Raw genomic sequence first — 16,453 nt, forward strand, 5'->3', positions numbered from 1 at the left:
ACACCGCCCGGCAGAAAACTGTCGTTCGCGCCGGGGCCCGTGCCTCTGAGATTTGTGGCGGCCGACAAGAGATGGCACTACAGACCACTGCAAGTGAATGATGGGCCAGCGATCCAACTGTTCACTGGGCCAGTCTCGGCTGCTTCACGCGTCGTTCCCACTGCTTGTTGCCCCAGCTGCTTGTTGCTCTGTTTATCGCGTCCATGACAACTGGTACACAGGGCACCAGGATCCATGAACGTAAGCAATTTACCTTTTCTGGTCTTGTCTTGTACCAACTTCCCCATAATCTCCCAATGTGATGTTTACCCTCAATGATCGCTCTCTCCACATTGTCTCCCGCAACATGGATTCAATCGAGTAGAAAGGCCATCGATTTACCAAGATCACTCGACAGTTTTTCCCTAAAAACTTGACAAGTTGCCATGGAACCAGAGACCTCACCCTCACGCGACCCCCGTCTGGCTCGCCCTTTCAGACCAACTGCTGCCCGCACATTGTCCGAGACTCACTCGCGACTCAGTGCACAGCAATTAAGCACCCACTCGGTCAATGAACGGAATACTTCCAATCCCGACCACCTAATACGCGGTGTCTCCGATCTGGTCCAAGCCGCAATCCTCGCTGCCAATAGCAAGTCGGAGAGAGACCGATTACAGAAAAGAAAGGAGGCTACGGCGACATTATGCACAAAAGCCAAAAGCGTCAACAGTTTTCCATCGACTGCGGCTTTCTTCCAAAAATCTCAAGCAGATGAGGACACGGAGCTCACACGTGTCGAGGAGGCCCTCAAGAGGCATAATGCTACTTACCAACAGCGCGAAAATGCTTTGCGGCTCACACTCGGCTCGTCCGTCTTCGATACGAGTAGATCCGAACAGACTAAGCACTTGCAGCGCGAAGTTCAGACAGCAAGAAGCGATTTGGGTAGCGCCAGGGCTGAGATCACCAAGCTGCGAGACTATAATGTGACTTTAGAGCACAAACTAAAAGAGCTCCAAGACCGCGTGACCCGGACAGAGAAAGCTTCTTGGGACTATGCAAACACGTTAAAAAGGCACGCAGATCATAATACGGAAACGAGTGAGCGCATTGCGCACCTCAGCTCAGCTTTGAACAAACAATCAGATTCGGTGCCTCCGAAAGATCAGATGGATAAATTACTATCCTCAATCTTTGATGTGGGCGGTAGACTGGAGTCTCTTGAGACCAAGAACAAACAAGACATAGAGGAGTATCGGGACTTGCTGGATAATCTGCGTCGCGACTATGACGAGAAGTTTGTCCGTTTTCTGGCGGACCAAATGGCGCGCTACAATTCTCATTTGGATTCCGTGGAAAATAGGCTTGCACAGAGCTCGGCACTCAGCGAAAAAACCCAGCTGCAACAGATTCAAGACACTAAATATCATAGCCTTATCGAGCGGATGGACAAGCTTCAGGAATTACAGGCAATGAAAGATGATCTTGCGATGTCTGAAATGGAAGAGCTCAAAAACCACCTGAAAACCCACCTGGAACAAAGCAAGGTAGATATTTCCACGATCAAAAGTGAGAACAGCCAACTCTGTGACGAACTCAAGATTTTCCTCAACAAAGACAAATCAAATTCGGATGGACAAATCACAGCACTCGAGACAGCACTGCATACCGCAGAGCAGAACTTGGAGAGTGTCAAAATAGGTCTACATTCACTTGAGATGCGCTACAACAACCTGTCAACCGGGCCTCTAGTTAGGAGTATGGCACAAGCTATGCAAGAAATGTACCCCGGCGCAGCACAGATGATAGACAGGATGAAGCTGCTAACAAAGCACTTCGAGCAACGGTTACCTCAACTTGATGCGAGGGTAGAGAATTTGGAAAAGGACCTGGGTTCTCGGTCAAACAGTACCTTCCAAAAACAGAATCACCTAGCTCAGCAAGTCGAGACCTTGGTCAAGCAACATGAGGCTTTGTGGCAGTCGCTGGCGCCTTTGCCAAATCCATCCACTGGAGAGATCTCGAACACGAATGTTTTGTCAGGCCGTCTGCGAGCGGTGCAAGATGAAGTCAAGGAGCTTGCATCTACCGTCAGCAGTTATATAGAATCAAGGAAAACGGAGGACGAATCGTTGGTCCAGAAAATGGAAGAAGAGCGAGATTCTCTGAGAAGTCAGAGCCAGGCTCTCACCGAGGAATTGGCGAGTTTAAGCGCACAAGTCACCGAAGTACATGAGACCATGAGAGCCGATATCAAAAGGTTGAAGTCTTATCCTTCTGACCTCCAGACTCATCAATGGGATCTCCGGCAGCTCGAACAAGCCACGACGGCTAAATGGGAAGATTTGGAGGCGAAGGTCAAAAAACTGGAAGAGTCTGCGAATCGATTCCTACCTATCCGCGAAGGCTCGGAAACATTGTCTCAGCCACTACTTCCTGCTGTACCAAATTCGGTGCAGGGCTCGGGCAGTTCAGTAGGCTCAGTGCGGGACAGGAAGCGACCTCGTGTATCTGCGGTCTCTGACGGTGAAAGAGGAAGTCAGTCACGCGCAAGCTCGCCGTATTCCTTCTCATCCCAGGTTAGGTTAGACTCAACACCGAATTCTGAGAGCAAGAAAGGGCTCACGAAAGCCAAGAAGAAACGCCGGCGGCAGACTGAGGAGGCTATTGTTATCGACTAAGTTGGAAGGGACCAGACCAGACAGTCGCAGGTGCCTTACCACCTTACCATCATGGCTCGACGACGGCTCTCAGTGCTTCAGCTTATAATGAATGTGACAAACGCAGCCCCCACCGACTTTTGATTTTCGCTGGATACCTCTCGGGTTACATTTTATTTCCTTTCTCATTCGTTTTGTGTTTTGGTGAGACTCTCAGAAACCAAACCCATTCTCATACTTCTGTATTTATTCCCAGGTTCCGGTTGAACCGGGCCTAGTTAGCCCCTATTTGATCCTAGTTGATGCCTGGTCGATGCACAGTATGAAAGCAACGGATGTTTGTACAGTACATGCGCATGTCCTTGGGACTGCGCTTGCTCAGGTCTTCCTGGACATGGTGAATAGGACAGGCGTTTCTGGCCAGCAAATTGAATCTGATATGTATGTCTTCACATTGTTTGGTAGCCAGTAACGTCCAAAACTGCGGCGATGTACATGAGGTGAATGTTAGTGTATACAATCTACCCGACTGCTGGCCTGGTGAGATCCCGTCTGACCCTGCGTAATCTACGGCCGGTTTTTACTTAATCAGCCTACTTCGCTTTGAAGGGGGCGAGACCTATTGATATGTCCCTCCAGTTTTCGAATCATGGCCTCTATGCACCTATAAACATACGTAATACGGATCGACCCTAAGTTACTGGCCTCAGTTGGATGTGTGATGCATGCCCGCCAGTTGGCACCATTCCCAAAACTTGCCCGGTCGTCCCGATCCCCCCCCCCCCCTCCGCCCCACACCCCACGCTGACTCACCCACCTCCCCACAGAGCTCCAAGCACCGAAGCTGGGAAGTTGACCTGCAACACCTCAATAGTTCGACATCACTCAAGAAACCACAACAGGCAGCCGCATAATGCTTAAATAACCCCCTTACGAAGCTTGATCACAATAACTAGTACTGTACAGTTCGACCACCAGTCATATAGTCTCATACCACCTCTCATTTTTAGATTCAGTCTTGAGACACAAGTTTAGAAATCCCAAGAGGCTATGCGCATGTTTTAGGAAATGACAGGCACTGCGGGTTGAGGAAACATCCGGCGGAAGATCTCATACCCGTCGGCAAAACCAGTAGGTGGGCAAAAGAGCTGGTTGAGCTTGAGCTTGAGCTTGCGGAGGGCGGAGGTATAGCGGAACCAACCAAGTTGAACCAACCAACCTCAGGCAATCAACATCAGCAGCTCTTCTCGCCTGCTTTACAATGTCCAGATCCATGCTCATAGTATCAGCACCACTTCATGAATTCAATATCGTATGATGCAAGTTGAACCCTCATAGCAAGTGAAAGGGAACAACACAGTCAATAAGAAACCATTCCCCATTGCCGGTGGTTCTTCCCGAGCCCGCCAACAACACCCCGAGAAGGAAGTTGTTTGATCGGGCAGCCGGTCCGACGCTAAAACCCATGTAAGCGTGGCCTGACTTGGGGCCCTTCTTCTTTTCGCTTTGCCGATGTTAGGTGGTTCGATGCCGGTTGAGGGTCGGCGGGAAAAAACCGTACGCCTGGAGTACTCCGGGAGGAGTCAATTAAATTATCTTCTGTAGTCTACAACAGATAAAATCTATCTGATGCTGGCTAAGGTCCCCCGATCTTTTCCTATAAGGCTCCGGGATAAAGTCTTTTCTCCCCTCCTCCGTTTTCCTTCTTTCCCTCCCCTTGGGATTTTATTTTCTTTTATCCGCCTAGCACGTGTATATCGTTGGTTCTATGGAAATAACATCAAAGTTCGATTTTTTTTTCTCATTCACTCTATTCAGAGTGACTTTGTTTCTTTCTTCTTCATGATGCTCTATGGTGATTCCATTCCTTGTTCGCTGCCTATCTATGCTCTATTTACAAATTCTCGCCCAACCCTGCAGTTCGCGAGGATTGGCCTTCGAGATCCGATCTATATCTAACCTTCTAAGCTTCTAGCGCTTCAATGTTCAATATTCCGCAAGTCATGCCATTGAGAGTCGTGTCCGGTATAGCCAAAGAATGATGGAGACGATTTACTCGCCCGTGGCCGGACGCCAGGATCGTCCTTGCCAGTGAACGAGAGCGATCGGAACGAAACTGACACCCATGATGAGAGCGGCGCATACTCCAGCGCTGGCGGCAACTCCAACGTGTTCGAACATGGATGGGAACCTGAACAGCCTCGATTAGTACCTTGTGTGCGCAGTAACAGAAGAATGACCATGGTTGCGACCTACCAAAACGGACCCAAGAAACCCCAGATTTGACGGACGAACGTAATGAAAACTCCGATGCTGGCCGCCTCGGTGTGATAACAGTCTACGGCATATGTGATGAGGACGGTGGTTACGATCTGGTTGCCACCGGCACAGATGGCAATGCCAATAATAGGCCGGATATTCCAGTGTCCCTCCTTGGACTGCTCGGTGCAAACCAGGAAAACAACGAGGCCCACAATTGAGCAGAGGAAGCCGATATAACTGAGCCACAGGCGATGCTCGGGCTGAGGCTTGCGATGAGTCTTCTTTTCGCGCAGTCTCATCCAACGGTCGGACAAGATACCGCCCAGCTGTTCGCCGATGAGGGAGCCAACGATGGGGCCAAGGAACTGGAGACCCAGTTGCTCGGCGTTCAGGTCAAACTTGGTCTGCAGCAAGGCCGGAACCTCAACCGTGGTCATGACGTTACTCAAACAGAAGATCATGGCGTATGCAGCTGCTGGTATGGCAACGCAAGGGTGCGTGAACATGCCCAGCGGTCTAATGAAGTCCCATGGCGACAAAGGTGTGGGGTCGATCCGTCGCAGCTGAACGTACTCTCGCACCCACGCAGGCTTACTGGTGTCATAATCACCCCCGACATACCGCGTTTCCGGGCCGAAGAAGAGGTATAAGACAAATTGACCTCCGTTGATCTAATTGATGCGAAGTTGAATTGTCAGCCATCCGCCAATTATCTCCTTGGGCTTTATGCGAATCACAGAGGAACTTACCATGGCCAAGATCCAATAGATCCATTGGTAACCTATCCGATACGTAACGAATCCAAAGATGAAAGGACCGCTCGGGATTCCCAGAGTGACCAACAGTGTCCAGATCCCCATGTACCGGGCGCGGTCCTTCTTGAATGTTGTCTCCATCACTACAGCACTTCCGATAGCTTCCGTGTCTGTTAGCTTGTCTGGTTTCTCTTATGTCGGAGCGATACTAGCAAGCTTACCCGACGCGGGAGAGATGAAGAACGCTTGCAAGGCACGACAAACTGCAAGAGACGAATAACTCGTGCTTTCAGCACACCCTACATTGCAGACGAGACTGCAAATTAGGGATAGCAAAAAAACTGGACGACGGCCCCATCGATTCGACAGGGGTTTCCAGATCAAAGGGGCCACGCCTAGGACTGCAATCTGGATGGATGTCATGTAACTGGCATCATTGATAGAAACACCGTACTCGGTCGATATCCTGGATGTCATTTAGTAACCCGGATGTCTTCGGATCGGAGGGATACCTACGTCTCATAGGCGGGAATGATGCCTGCAGCAGCAAAAGTTCCCATGCACGCGTGGAATGCAACTAGAAGAAGGTTGACGATTTTCTGCAGGATAAGTATCCCATCAGCCAAGGGTTCACACATAGTCAGAAGCCAGTCAGTCGCGGGATGTTAACCTTCCATGATGGCCAGTTATAGGGATCTGCAGGATCCATGCTAGGCATAGGGTCGAGCTCCAACGTGCCATGGCGTTCGAGCAGGTAATCACGATGGGCTTTGGAGAGACGTGATGCTGCAATATCGGCATACGTTGACGGAATGCCAGACTCGGTGCTTTCTACAAAGTCGACATCCTCTTTGGCAGGTGTAGGGGGGTCAACAGCCGTGCGAGACGGCTGCATCTCGTGTGACCCGGTCATCTCGATGGGAGACCCTATGTTTAGGGTAAGGAAATCGGTGAACAGTTGATTTGGTGTTGAAGAGTATCGGTCACTGGATTTTTGAGATTGTTGAAAAATGGGCGACAGGTGATGAAGAGAGTGGAAGGGCGATTTGCTGAGGCCTACAAGGAATGTGCCAGGATTTCACAGGATTATGCGAACAGTTCACGGTACTCCTGTCAGAGGGAAGAAATTCAGGGCGAGGCTCCACGCAGTCTGGGGCTTCGACCTATCGCTGGGGTCAGCAAATCTCCTCCCCGGGGCAAAGCCAACCGAATGACGAGTCCCGCTTACTACTGGGGCAAGTATTGGGGGATATGCGGAGGGGATTCCACAAAATGGCGAGTCGCAGTAACGGCAATGGGCGACTCGGTCTGTCACCCTCGAAGTGCGGCATAGTTCATTGGCTGGACCGAAGAACTGAGTGTGCTATCAGGTCCAAAGCATAGCCGAGGACCCGAGTCCGGGTTTTCCGGAGAACCCCAAACCCAACTTCACAAGGCCTTTCTCCAGCAAGGGACCCATTAGGTCATACCGGGACGGGATAAGTTCTTTGGAGTGGATGCCGACCTGAGTGGGAGGAGTCATGGCAAATGTGCTGATGTGCCTTCTGAGCTCGGCTAATGCTTCTTTGGTTCACCTTTCGTTTCCACCGAGAATAAAATACTCCGCATTTATGATCCATTCAGCTTCGACCAGAGGCAGGATCGGGGTCTGCATGACGATGATGATGGTGGTGATGATGATGATCATGGCAGTGGTGGTCGATCAAATTGGCCCCGGTAGATGTGAGTATTTCTGGAAAGAAAGAGAAATTGTGGGGTGTGGTACCTGCGAGTTCGGCCGGAAGAGAACTCCACGCACCCACGCACCTATGCAGCGGCTGTTAGTTAGCATGGATGTAAGGGGGGCCGGCCATGCAGTCTCGACCTTTTTTGATTTCCTATCAATCTCGTCCAGGTCAATCTAATTATTGACCAGCTAGTGTTCCGTAATTGAATTAGTAGTGCCGAAGAGTCATGAGGATGGACTTATCGCAACTTGGGAAGAGATGGAGAAGCGAAGAGTGGAAAGTATGGAGAAGCCAATCTGGAGTCTGGAGTTAGCCGATTACTAGTTTGTACTGTTCGTTTCCATCGGTAAGTGAAGACGGGATTGTTCTTGAAGCAGAGATCCCGAGGTCTGGTAGAATGGCCGCAATACCGTACGGTATCAAACCGGTACTGCACATACTTTACCTCTCCACGTGCCTGGCTCAGTTGGGAAAAGTCCAGGTCAGTTTGCTTGTTTGCCACTTTCTTCGCTCCCTCACCGTCTGCCCCACACTTTTTCCTCTCCGCGCCCCCCCCCCCAAAGCCTGGATGCTATATTCTTTCTCTCCACGATCGATCATCTTCATCCCTGCTCAAGGCCCCTCTGGTTTCTCGTCGTCATCTTGTTGTTGTGGATGGCTGGCTCCTTCGACTACCTTAGTTGATTATTGCTGCCTACTCAATTGTGGGTGCAGATGTGATACAGCATATCTTAACTTAGTTACTCTGCGCTGCCTTGGCTGCTACCAAGCAATCTCTTCCCCCCCCCCCTCCGGCCATTATGCCACAAACCACCTCCACATCCTCGCCCACTGCCACTACACCCACGACTAAGGCCTTGGTATGTCGTGTTTGTGAGAAGGGCTTCTCCAAGGCTGAACACCTGAGGGTATTTCCTCCCTAGGATCTCGTATCTTGAAGGTCTTTTTGTAGTGGAATGATTATAGCTAATTCTAGTATGTAGAGACACGAACGATGTCGTAAGCACCCCTGACTCAAGCTGTACTGGCATACAATGGGTGGCATCATGCGTTCCTATGAACCATTGACCTGCAATATGTTCGCTCGTTCATCGCACGTGCAGCCTTGTCTTCTTGAGTGTGTGCTAACGTCAGAGTTTACAAGACACGGGATCGAAGCCTTTTGTCTGCAAAGAATGCCGACGTCCTTTCGCACGCCAGGATGCTCTTACTCGGCATGAAAAGCTTCACGTCCGTGCTACAAATGCCAAGCAGGCTCAAGTACAACAGTCCGCCGGGCATGTGCCACCGCAGGCGTCGCCTCTGGATGCTATAGCCTGGGACACCCATCGAACTACCGCACCCGGGGTGGTGTCCTCGTCGGCACCCAATAATGCTTGGGAGACAACGCAAGCGGAGCCACAGCCCGGCCTACAGCATGCAGCCTCTGATCTCGACTTCACACTAATATGGCCTGATTCCGAAAATCTGTTTCAAAGCATCATGGCTTGTGATACGACTGATCAGTGGCAGATGCCACTCGGCGCCCTGCCCTTTCCACCTGTTGTGCAGGATGTAAATGGGATGAACTTTGGTTCGCCAAACTCCTTCGACGACAGAGGTTCATCTATAGGCGCTATCCCATCAGGTGGTAGCCACCAGGCTGTGCGAGATGTTACAGAAATGGTTACAAGCTCGGTGAGGATATCCGATCCCATTCATTCTTACTCGAAGCTGATTCATTAAATCATGACTGATAGTCATCGAGCGTGACAGCAGCCATCAAAGCGACTTCAATAACATCGGTCTTCCTGGACGAGTGCCTTCACATGTTCTTTGTGCGATTCATACCCACTTTTCCCATTCTGCACCGAGCAACATTTGTCTTCCGGGAATGCACACATCCCTTGCTACTCAACGCTATGGCACTTGGGTCCCTGTACTTAGGCCCCAAAGATTCCGTAGCAAAGGGAGAGGCGCTATGGCGCCTGGCCCATACGGCTATTGCTACTTCTGTAAGCCGTGTTTTTGCCATGACGAAGGAGATCTTGCTCACAAAGCTGTAGTGGCAGTCCTTGATCACACATAGTGGTCCATATGATGCTTGCAAAGGAGTCCAGCTCCTACTCACAGCTCTTTTGGGACAAATATATGGTGCTCTGTCTAAGGTATGCGGCCCAACTGGTTTCTTCAAAGGAATATATGATTGACTAGTTCTTACTAGAATCGAGTGATCCGTACCACAAGCCAGGTCTTTCGCCCGCTCGGTTTCTTCTGGGCAAGACATTGCGGTATGCTAGACTGCGAGCCTTTTTCAATGGAGAGCGTGCCATTCCCCAGCGCACCGAACAGTGAGAAGGAAAATAGGTGGCGGACATGGGCAGCCAGGGAGATTCAACAACGTGCATTACTTGCCTACCACATTCTAGACGGACTGGTTGCGCAGATGTCTGGAGATGGCGCATCCACACGGCACGTTGCCAATCCACTCATTCTGCCCAGCAGCGAAGCTGCTTTCGATGCCAGTAATGTGGATGAGTGGATTGCTACCATGCGAACTCAAAGATCGGAGCAGCCTTCATTCCGACTAGTCTTCCGCTCCCTTTTCCCTCCCATCGGCGGTTTCCGCCCACTGGATTATCAATTCTCAGCCTTCGCCCTACGGGTCGTTCTGGAAGGGTTGCAGTCTTTGGTCTCAGATTCCGACGAAAGCGATCTGGCGGCTGTCGGTGTTCCTGGCCGCTCTGACGTTCGTAGGGCGCTAGCTCAGGTGCATGAGACCATCACCATGAGCATCCACCTCTCGGCCCCGGAGAGACTCGAGGTCCTCCTCCGCTGGCACACAATCTGCCTGGACACGATGATCAATTCTACCATTCTTTGCAGACACGTTTGCTCTCGCTACGATATCACACAGCATGTCTCCGGCGGCTCTCGGACAATGAGACCGGGGTTCGATATGGTCAAATGGGTCAACACTGAAGATGCTCGTCGCGCATTGCTGCACGCGATTGCGATCCAGGATATTGTCGAGCAGTTGCCAAGGGGGCGTGCTCATGTCATTCACATGCCCAGCTCCCTGTTCTCTGCAACGACGATTTACGTTGTTTTCTCGCTCGCCGGGGTGACCAATATCCACCTTCCTCGTACTATTGTCTGGCAAGACGCTTTGCTCTCGCGGGCTGATCTGAATCTTGGATGTGACACCCTCCGCCCCTCGACTGGGTCAGAGACTCGCCGTTTTGTGGAGGAGGGACGAACCGACTCTCCTCCAGGAATGGGGGCGGTGCGCAATTTGCTGTATGAGATGAACTCGTTACAGAAGTTGTTCCGCTGCTTGTTTTCTCAGTGGGGCATCGCTCACGACATGGAGGAGATCATCGATCAATGGATCACTCTTTGCCATTGATTGCCTTTCCCAGTGTGTCCACGACCTCGCGGGTGTCTCCTTCGTTTGATCTCATGAGATCTTTCGGGTCATCAGCACAGTCAGCACAACCTCCCTTGTTCATTTTCAACACTTTCAATCAATCAGGGAGGAAAGCACTCAAAGCAATTCATACATTCTGGTGTATTCATCGTATCAATGCCTCTTGCGACCAAGAGCCTCTACTGGCACATTCCGTTCACATGGTCCCATTCAGGTCAAGCTACCACGAAAGCTCGAGACAGCTATTCACAGGGTATCGGACATTATGGAGAGGTTGCAAAGAGTAACACTTTGAAGATGCTGCAGCGCAGTGCTTCCATATGGATACTCACTACCAGACGTGCGGTGAGAATGCACCTGAGCTCATAATCGACTACCTCACGATTTACCCTATCCCCTTCTTTTAGGTCAAGCGCAAGGCGGGGAAGCAAAACGCAAAACCAACCTTAACCAGACGTCTCACGAAATAATGATGTCACGCTAGCATGTCCGCCTGGGGACTGTGTCGCCCGGTTGATCCTGGTCCTCGTCTTTCCAGCTTTCGCAAAGTAGAATCACTGCTCAGCTGTGGCTTGGTACTTGTTCAGACCAAGTATGATGGGCTTTGTGTCAGATTGGTTGTCCAGCCATGAATGTGTATGGTCAACATCAATGACAAGCACTGGCTCTTCATTTTCGCGCGGGGCTGATCGAGAGAAAGGCTCTTCATCGTGCTAGAAGGCCCCGCGTATCTGAGCAGCTGAGCAGCTCTTTATTTTATCATATTTCTTTATAACCTTTTTCCAACGTAAGTCTTGTTGGTTTTTCTGTTTGTTCTGATCCATGTCGCAGGAGAAACTGAAATCTAGCTTCAGATACCATAAGACATGCAGCAAGAACCTCGAGGATGTAGAAGAGATGTTCAGCGAGGGCGGTGGCCAGGGCACACTAAACCGGGATATACTTCGAACTTGGACCAAAGATCGAGAAAACCCCAACACCCCGATGAGAACCTTCTTCATGCCAACATTGCTACTCGAACTACACCTTGAAAAATCATGCGACCACTCATGGAATCATCGCTAGCGAGTCGGATCGGTGAAATTAAGTCCAAGTCCAATTACCTCATTCTGATCAGTCTATGGGGTGGGTATGCATGCTATGCTATATTTGCGACTGAAATCCAAAACAAACGATGCCTAAATTTTGAACCATAACGAAAACATCAAGGATAATCGTGAACGACGCAAAGCCAATGCTCAAGCTGCAAGGAAATGGGTATCTCTAGGCAATTTGATGCTCATGAGAACAGATGAAAGGTAAATGCGATGAACAATGCAAAAAGGGTAAACCAACAACATCAAAGACAGAGAGCCACCCATTTGAAATGCAAATTAGGAAATGAGAAAAAAAATGTAGCGTGCTGAAACGGTGAATCAAGCTAAGCCAAAGATCAGGTATAGACGTAAAGAAACCTCATATCACTCAATCATCATGAAGGTATATATGTACGAATGTCGTATATGTGTATCGATATGTCGATCGGTTTTAGTTCGTGTTCGTGGCTGCACGTTCTGCAGCAGATGCCTTGTCGATGCGCAACAAGGCCCGGGCAACAGACATGCCCACGTCCTTGAAAAGATCATTAATGATCGACTCGCACGCTCCCGGAAACCCCGGCGGCTTGGTCTCCTGTCGTCCCATACCCGGGGAGATTCGGTCGATGATCTTGCCGAAGGTGAACTCAATACATTCTTCGATCATCTTCATCTTGTGGCGGAACACCAGCAACGACTTGTCCACGGATCCACCAAGGGCCGTGTTCAAGGCAACCGCATTGCTATCGGGATAGGCGCGAAGACGTTGAGCGGGACGGTCGCAGGCGCCCTCATCATCAGCATCCCGATGTCTCTTGAGAGGATTGTGACCCAGAGAGGACTGGTGGAGAGCCATAGACGATGACCGCGGAGCCATTGCCTGCGAGGGAGAGCTGGTTCTTTCCTCCGCCAAACGCTGGGCAGTTGTTTGACCGAGGCGGTCCCCGACTCCCAAGAGCGACCGGTGCGTTTGCTGCGGGGTGGTATCTCGGCTTAGTGGGCGAGCGAAGGCAGCGAATACATCACCCCGTGTTCGCCCTGGAGCGGCGGCGACCTTCGGTTCTTCGCCCCACATTGCCATCTGCTCCATCTCCTCCGGGGGTGGGAGATTCCGGAGCCAGGTATATACCCGGTTCAAGGTGACCACCATATCGTGTTCAGGGAGGGTAATCCGCGCCGCGGGCTGGGCCGTGGTAGTCTCCTTGTGCACGGGTGCAACGACCGGAGCAACGGGTTTGGGCTTGGTCCGCACCTCCTCGGCCAGGCGGTTCTCAGTGTACTTGGCCCGGTCAATGTCGCTGATCCAATGGTTCAACAGGCCGAGGACTTCCTTGGGAATGTCGATAGTCGGATGGGGGCGACCTTGTCGGAAGGATTCATAGTAAGCGGAGCGTTTGGCGACGTAGGTGTAGATGCGACGACGACAGGATTGCCAGGAGTAGCGACGGCCGGTCCGCATCTCGAGGGTGTTGGCAATCTTGATCCAGAAACTCTTTGGGTAGGCGTGGGCATCGTAATCATCCATGGAGGCGGCACATAGTTTGACAAGACATACTTGCTCGGGAATGGTGAGTTGTTTGCCGCGACCGGGGTGGGTGGGTTCCATGGGCAGAATGGGTTTGTCGACCGAGGTGGATTGAGAAAGGGACTGCGAGGGCGAATCTTTATTCATGATCAGGGCAGTAGCGGTGGCGGTAGCGGTGATGGTGGTGGTGGTGGTGATAGGGAGAGTGATGGGGTCGGGCTTGATGGCGGCCGAGGACTGCGAGGGGTTGATGATAATCTGAGATTGCGGTGTGCTTCTTCCCCATAAGGAGTGATCGGGCCGCACGGGGTTCAGGACCGTAGTTCCGGAATACTCCATTTCGGAGAGATTGATCTGGTAAGATTATCTGTGATCTGTTCTCAAAAAAAGACACACACCGCACCAAGCACACACACACGCACACAATATCCTTGGAGAAGTGAGGGAGGGCAGAATGGCCCCTGATGGGGGGAGGAAGGGAAGAAAAGGAGAAGAGGGAGGAGGGAGGGAGAAAGGATGGAGGATGAGAAAGGGAAAGGGAAAAGGAAAAAATTAGAGGGAAGGATCAGGAGATTTCCAGTTTGGCCGCCGCCGCTTTTCCCAAACGAAATTACATGAAAATGGAAAACGAATAAACGGAATAAATAAATAATAACTAATTAATGCCTGAAAGCAAAAGCAAAAGCATAAGACTAAAGACAGGCAGAGGGAGAGGCAGAGGCAGAGGCAAAAAGTAGCAAAAGCCGAGCGGCGAAAACCGCGCCGCGTCCGCGTCAGCCCACGTGATCGGCGGTCGGCGGGTTGATTTGATGATTTGATGATTTTCTAATGACTTCGAGGGTCAAGTTGGGTCGAAATCAACCGATCTCTTAATTGACTTACTCATGTCCGGACTTAAGGGAACCGGACAAGCACTCGATCAGAAAGCAGCGTCGCATCTTTTCTTATTATCGAGTGGTATAATCATGAATTATGGACCTAACGGCCTGACCGGTTGTGTTCCGACGCCCCCTCCCCACCTTCAGAAAGCTTCATGCATAAAGAGCCGTCCTACTCCGACTACAGTACTGTACAGTACTGTCTGTACTCTGCCTGCACATACAGTCCACACATCACACATCATATAACCTGTTTGGGATATCCCCATTGTTGTCTCGGCTAAACGCTGGATTGTTGCCTCGCATCGAAGTCCTTCTTTATCCACGAACCTCGGCTCGTTAATCAAATCAAATCAAAAAAAAAAATCTCTTCTCCGAGATGATCTCCCGCATTTAGTCTTTGCAGCCCAGAACCTGAATCGACTCCCGATCTGCATTCCATGGATCGTGGTTGGGCGCACGGCGGAATTCCGGGAGCATTCAAGAAGGTGTCAATAATAATGCCTGGTCTGGCACTGGTTCTTTCAGTTCAGTCTAAGTGTCGTCATTCCAAATTCCATCCATGCTAGTCGCCCATGGCTGGGCCTCCGTCTTTCACGAAGCCGACGAATCCCCTCCTACAGGTTGTAGGCTTTTGACAGGGTGGTACAAATCCATGCAGAGTCGAAGACACAATGAGCTACCCCCTCTTCTCCAATACCCCGGACTGGTCGGGGTTCCTATATGAACCACGTTGAATCCATAGTTCGGCTCCAGACAGCCCAGGCGATCGGTTGCTCTTTCCTGAAGACACGAACGAGTCCGCACGACCTCCTGTCTCTGCAGCCGCCAAATCTGCCCCAGTAGCAACAACTTCGTACTTAATACCATTGACACCGGCGATCAAACCAGCTCTCGTTGAACACCAATATGCCACCGCAATCCAAACCTAGTTTGTTGGAGGTAGTGTCATCCGTAGCGCCTGTACCAGGGACGCGAGGTCAGTTCACCGTCACAATCACTCGAGATTGGTGCACTCAACAGTATGTCTATCCGACTGCTGCTGCTGCGCGCGCGCGCGGTTGCGAGCGCCTCAACCTTCTCCACTGAGTTGAGTTGACCCGAGACAGTTCTGTTTTGGGAGGATTCTCCGCGGCGGTCATGTTGTCCGCTGGTCGGAAATTTCTCGAACAGGAGCTGGGCGATGGTCTTTATCCCGACCCCGTGCATGCCTTTGTGCAGTTCCTCCGGGAAGTCCACCCGGGCGAGTGCACCATTACCTGTACCATCTCACGAACCTCATCTCGACGATGCGTCGTCACGGTTGAGTTGAAACGTGCTGCTGCTGCTGCTTTAAAGGACCAGAGAGAAACCCCGAACACAACAGGATCACCATCACTTATAACCACTACCCTCGGCGTTTTCACTTATGCCGATATCTCCAAAGAGCAAGGCCTCACCCTAGAGCCCCATTCCGCATCAACAAAAGTAGCAGCAGCAGCAGCAATTAGACCACCATTACCCAACCGACAAACAGAATGCACCACCATCGACAACCCCGTTGTCGACGCCACTCCGGTAACCCGCAAGATGCATTGGGTTGCACCCCGCTCCGCCAACGGACTCTGGGGCCATCGTCTCGGGGGACACAACCGCGAAGTCTGGCTCTCCTTCCGCGATGGGACCAAATTCTCCGACATTCTACATCTAGCATACCTCTCGGACCTGGTCAGTCTAGTTTCCTCCCGCCCCACCCCTCGTCCTTTTCCAACCCCAACTCTTTCCCATATATTGTCACCAGAGAAACCCCCCCACGTATACATTCTTCAAAAACCTAATGTGAGCAAATCCACAACCTCCCAAAACATAGCCCCTCCATCCCGCAGCAACCCATACCCCCGACTTCTACGCCAAGCACGCCATCTCCACCCTGTGTCTGTCGATCGAGTTCAAGAGACGGCCCGATCCGGCCACGGAATGGGTTCTGACCCGCTCCACCTCGTATCAGATCGCGCGCGGTCGCTACGATGTGAGCCTGCAGATCTATGATGAGTCCGGTGCGCTCCTTGCGTTGAGTCAACATGTGGTTTTCGTCACGGATCTGAAGCCCGTGTGGGTGGAGGGAAGGTTGTGAAGGGTGTGTTATGGCAGGGGGCAGGGATAAGACAAGGGGGACGACTTCGGGGGGGTGGGAGGCGTA

At 51.3% G+C, this 16,453-nt stretch overlaps 5 protein-coding genes across 5 annotated transcripts; 3 read left to right on the forward strand and 2 right to left on the reverse strand.

Moving 5' to 3' along the window:
• Positions 1-116: 116 nt before the first annotated feature.
• BO72DRAFT_487915 (uncharacterized protein) lies at positions 117-3,063 on the forward strand. Its single transcript, XM_040948005.1, has one exon. It carries the CDS (start codon positions 426-428, stop codon positions 2,661-2,663), a length of 2,238 nt encoding a protein of 745 aa, XP_040798865.1. The 5' UTR covers positions 117-425; the 3' UTR covers positions 2,664-3,063.
• A 1,631-nt stretch (positions 3,064-4,694) lies between these two features.
• On the reverse strand, positions 4,695-6,572 carry BO72DRAFT_460930 (putative MFS transporter; the record flags this gene model as incomplete). The annotated part of the gene is made up of 6 exons (XM_040946491.1): positions 4,695-4,833; positions 4,899-5,575; positions 5,654-5,829; positions 5,881-6,125; positions 6,176-6,258; positions 6,330-6,572. The coding sequence occupies 6 exons, from the start codon at positions 6,570-6,572 to the stop codon at positions 4,695-4,697; spliced, it is 1,563 nt and encodes a 520-aa protein (XP_040798866.1).
• Positions 6,573-8,186: 1,614 nt separating this feature from the next.
• Positions 8,187-10,828, forward strand: BO72DRAFT_479212 (C2H2 type zinc finger domain protein; the record flags this gene model as incomplete). Its single annotated transcript, XM_040947563.1, has 5 exons — positions 8,187-8,246; positions 8,521-9,063; positions 9,126-9,380; positions 9,432-9,533; positions 9,590-10,828. The coding sequence occupies 5 exons, from the start codon at positions 8,187-8,189 to the stop codon at positions 10,772-10,774; spliced, it is 2,145 nt and encodes a 714-aa protein (XP_040798867.1). The 3' UTR covers positions 10,775-10,828.
• A 1,027-nt stretch (positions 10,829-11,855) lies between these two features.
• On the reverse strand, positions 11,856-14,215 carry BO72DRAFT_450314 (uncharacterized protein). The gene has a single exon (XM_040945228.1). It carries the CDS (start codon positions 13,733-13,735, stop codon positions 12,323-12,325), a length of 1,413 nt encoding a protein of 470 aa, XP_040798868.1. The 5' UTR covers positions 13,736-14,215; the 3' UTR covers positions 11,856-12,322.
• A 968-nt stretch (positions 14,216-15,183) lies between these two features.
• Positions 15,184-16,387, forward strand: BO72DRAFT_470528 (thioesterase family protein; the record flags this gene model as incomplete). The annotated part of the gene is made up of 3 exons (XM_040947034.1): positions 15,184-15,296; positions 15,384-15,981; positions 16,124-16,387. The coding sequence occupies 3 exons, from the start codon at positions 15,184-15,186 to the stop codon at positions 16,385-16,387; spliced, it is 975 nt and encodes a 324-aa protein (XP_040798869.1).
• Between the last annotated feature and the right edge of the window lie 66 nt (positions 16,388-16,453).

This window comes from Aspergillus fijiensis (assembly GCF_003184825.1).
Source record: "Aspergillus fijiensis CBS 313.89 unplaced genomic scaffold BO72scaffold_44, whole genome shotgun sequence".
Classification (NCBI taxonomy): Eukaryota; Fungi; Ascomycota; class Eurotiomycetes; order Eurotiales; family Aspergillaceae; genus Aspergillus; species Aspergillus fijiensis.

Bases quoted from the DNA above. Each gene is read 5' to 3' on its own strand.
- BO72DRAFT_487915 (XM_040948005.1), top strand. From the start codon at position 426: ATGGAACCAGAGACCTCACCCTCACGCGACCCCCGTCTGGCTCGCCCT.
- BO72DRAFT_450314 (XM_040945228.1), bottom strand. From the start codon at position 13,735: ATGGAGTATTCCGGAACTACGGTCCTGAACCCCGTGCGGCCCGATCAC.